Below are 3,043 nucleotides of genomic sequence, written 5' to 3' on the forward strand. Positions count from 1 at the left end.
GACGAACCTTGTTTTCTATTGAAACTGTTATTATTTGCCATTAAGAATCGCGCACTGTACGGCTAAGAGTGAGCGCTCCTCAGTAATCCTTTCCCGACACACGCGAGACACAGCCCCCGCTGCTCAGGGTGGCCCCCACCTCCGCCGTCCGTGCCGCCAGCAGGAGCTGCAGCGAGACCCCCGGCCCTGCCAGCAGCGGCGCAGCAGAAGGAATGGAAACCTTCCCACCCAACTCCACCTGATGGATGACGGGGGGATGAAGGGGAGAGAGAATGGGAGATGGAGGGAAGCACTCACGTCAGCAACACTTGGGGGGCCGGGATGCCCTCTGCTCGCTCGCTGGGCCGGCGAGGGCTCCGCAAGGAAGGCCCCCGGGGAGAAGGCTGCCACCTCCTGGGCTCCCAAACCCCCGCCTGCGCTCCCTGGTGGGACAAAAGCCACTGCGTGCGGCGGTGCCCGGGGCCCAGAACACAGGTTGAATGAAGGAGGCGGGTGCTGGCGTCCGTCCAGAAGGTCTCCAGCGGGCGCGAGGGGCAGAGGCACAAAGCTGAGGTTTGACCCTCCGGCCCCAAACCATCTGAAGCCTCGCTGACCGGGAGGCGGAAGAAGGCCCCGGGGATGCTGGAGCGACAGGCAAGCAGCAGCTCGGGGGCCCCACGGCCTCACCTGCGGCTCTGGCGGCGCGTCTGTCCCGGTGCCACCTGCACGGCGATGTCTTTGGGCCTCACCGCCCCCACCCCTTGCTCCTCTCCTCCCAATGCGAGGAGGCCCAGGCCGTGGTTCCTCGGCCCCTTCTCCCGCCGCGATGGCCCTGGAGGCCACGTCTTCGGAGCCTGGCTCAGGACACGCCCAACAGAAGCCATGTCCGTCACGAAACTTCAAACAGGACTTTAATTCCAAAGCGAACCCGGGCCTGGAGCCCAGGAGGAAGCGGGGCTGGGCAGGGCTGGCAGTGTGGCGGGAGAGCCCCTCGTGCGTGTCTGGCGCTTGGGTCTCCAGCGGCGCGGGCCTCTTTGTGGGCGGCAGGCGGGCGGGCGGCGGCGGGCGGGATGAGATGCGGCGGCCGAGCGCCCCTGCAGGGCCAGTGAGACCGTCCCCCAACTGCAGGATCCTCAAAGGGACAAGATTTCAAAGTCTTCATCTTCTGAGTCAAAGAATCTTTCCAGTCGCTCTACGTCAGAAGCATCTAGAAGGAACACGACAAAACCTCAGCAGGTGCCAGGCGTGGCTCAGCCTGGGGTGCGGGCCGAGGAGCAAGGGCCCGTGTGAGCACACCCGCCCCATGAAGGGGCGGTCCTGCCCAGCGCCGGACCGGCCAGGGCGCGGAGGGAGGCCGGAGGGTGCCCGGACCACCCGGCTGAGGCGCCCTCCTCCCGGGCGGGGGGTCCGAGCAGGTGGGAGAGGGGTTCTTGCCCTGTGAGCACAGGGACAAGGGCCTGGGCGGGTGAGGGCATGTGCAGCTGGGGGCAGACACGCCCCTCACCAGAGCCCAGAGGGAAGCAACGGGGGCCAGGAGGGCAAGGGTCCCATCCCAGGAGGGGTGCCCGCCCCCTGCACCAGCCGGGTGTGGTGGGGCATCTGTCCTGAGTCTGGCGCTGGCACCCCGACCCCCGCGGTTCCCGTGAGGCGTGGTCTGTAGTCCTCCCCAGGGCAGTCCCTATGTGCTCAGGGCCCCCCGGTGGGTCCCCTTTCCCCACGTGCCACGTACTTGATGCACTCTGGGGGAGGCGCCCCCAAGCCCAGAGCCACCGGGCAGTGGGGACGGAGCCACCTATGCCACATCAGCACAGGAAGCCTGGCCTGGTCCGGCTGTCAGGACCAGGGGCCACGGGAGGAGCGCGGAAGGGCCCGGGCGGGCTGCGGGTGTGCTGGCCCAAGCGGGTGGGAGGAGGGAGGGCAGCACCAGCAGCGTCCCTGGCCCCACTCACGAGGGGCTGCTGAGGGGCCGCACAGCGTGAAAGGTCAAAGGCAACTGGGACGGGACCTGGGGAGGTGGAGGGCAGGGCAGAAGCATCACGCAGGCAGCACCCCCAGCCTCAAGACAGGGGACGCCCCCGTCCCCACCTGAGACGGGGCCCTGGGGCATCCGGACTCACCTAAGGACAAGTTCAGGACGTCAGGACAGGCCAAGTGGGAAGGCTGCCGCTCCACCAGCTCAAACATTGGCAGCGCGCCTCCAAGGAGGGACAGCTGTCAGCAGGACACAGCGCATCAGGGGCCCCGTGGGCGGAGGGAGGCGCCGTGCGCAGGCAGGAAGCCCGCCACCCCTCACCACCCAGACTCGGGACTGGAAATCCCAGTGAGCCTCCAGCAGAGTCTGGCCCCGCGCTTTGATCACAGCAAGGACGCACCTGGCGTCCAAGGACCAGGCAAGGCGCGCGAGACGCGGTGCAGCCGAGCACCGCGGAGCAGGGGAGGAAGGACCCTCAGACCCGCGCGGGGGCGGGGCCCCACCAACCTTTTTCACTTGCTGGCACCAGTCGTTAAAGTCGTCCTCGGTCCCACAGAAAAAGCCCTGAAACCAAAGCCAGCAGGAAGCGAGTGGCACACACGCCCCACCCGCCGGCCGCCGTGCGCGTCCTGGGCGTGGTGGCCACCGCACACCCGGCCCCCTTCGCCTCTCCAGCCCCTACGCCCCTCTGTGGGCTGCGTCCACAGCTCTACCCTCGCCCTGTGCCTGGACTGACCGGGGAGTGAGCCGGTCACAATGACAAGTCAGGGCAAAGCAGAGAGCGCGCCCCTCCCCGTGCCCCTGGGGCTGGGCCGCAAGCCTTAGTGGCCCACAGCATGCGGCACAAGGGGATAAGCGGACCCCTCCCGAGGGGACACCAGACGTGCGGACCCCGTCCCCCTGGAGCTACCGTCTGCAGGGCTCCAGGGTTGGGATGAGCTACTGGGAATGCTCAACCCGCCACGTGGAGAAAAAGAAGCTGGGGAACCAGAAAGGCACTCGGGGCTCTTCTCAGGGCCCTGGTGTGAGAACACGCGGGATGTGGCCGGAAGACGGAGGCCTGTTTCCCCGGAGCAGCCGTCCTCCGCGGCC

At 67.9% G+C, this 3,043-nt stretch overlaps 1 protein-coding gene across 4 annotated transcripts in view; it reads right to left on the reverse strand.

Annotated features, from left to right (window-relative positions):
* Positions 1-18: 18 nt before the first annotated feature.
* Positions 19-3,043, reverse strand: part of ATG4B (autophagy related 4B cysteine peptidase) — a 21,169-nt gene continuing 18,144 nt past the window's right edge. For 2 of the 4 annotated variants that reach the window (XR_003434716.1, XR_003434718.1), the window contains exons 11-14: positions 2,459-2,515; positions 2,097-2,190; positions 1,709-1,984; positions 277-1,186 (exon numbers count right to left, since the gene is read on the reverse strand). Coding sequence is in view for 1 of the 4 variants with exons in the window: in XM_027116120.1 (XP_026971921.1) it covers positions 1,113-1,186; positions 2,097-2,190; positions 2,459-2,515 (225 nt within the window). In the remaining 3 variants the exon portion in view is untranslated. Of the gene's footprint in view, positions 1,187-1,708; positions 1,985-2,096; positions 2,191-2,458; positions 2,516-3,043 lie in introns of all 4 variants that reach the window. The other 2 variants (XR_003434717.1, XM_027116120.1) reach the window with 2 other exon arrangements.

The sequence above is a fragment of the Aethalodelphis obliquidens genome, unplaced genomic scaffold (genome assembly GCF_003676395.1).
Source record: "Aethalodelphis obliquidens isolate GAN/ISIS:26980383/991018 unplaced genomic scaffold, ASM367639v1 scaffold2, whole genome shotgun sequence".
Classification (NCBI taxonomy): Eukaryota; Metazoa; Chordata; class Mammalia; order Artiodactyla; family Delphinidae; genus Aethalodelphis; species Aethalodelphis obliquidens.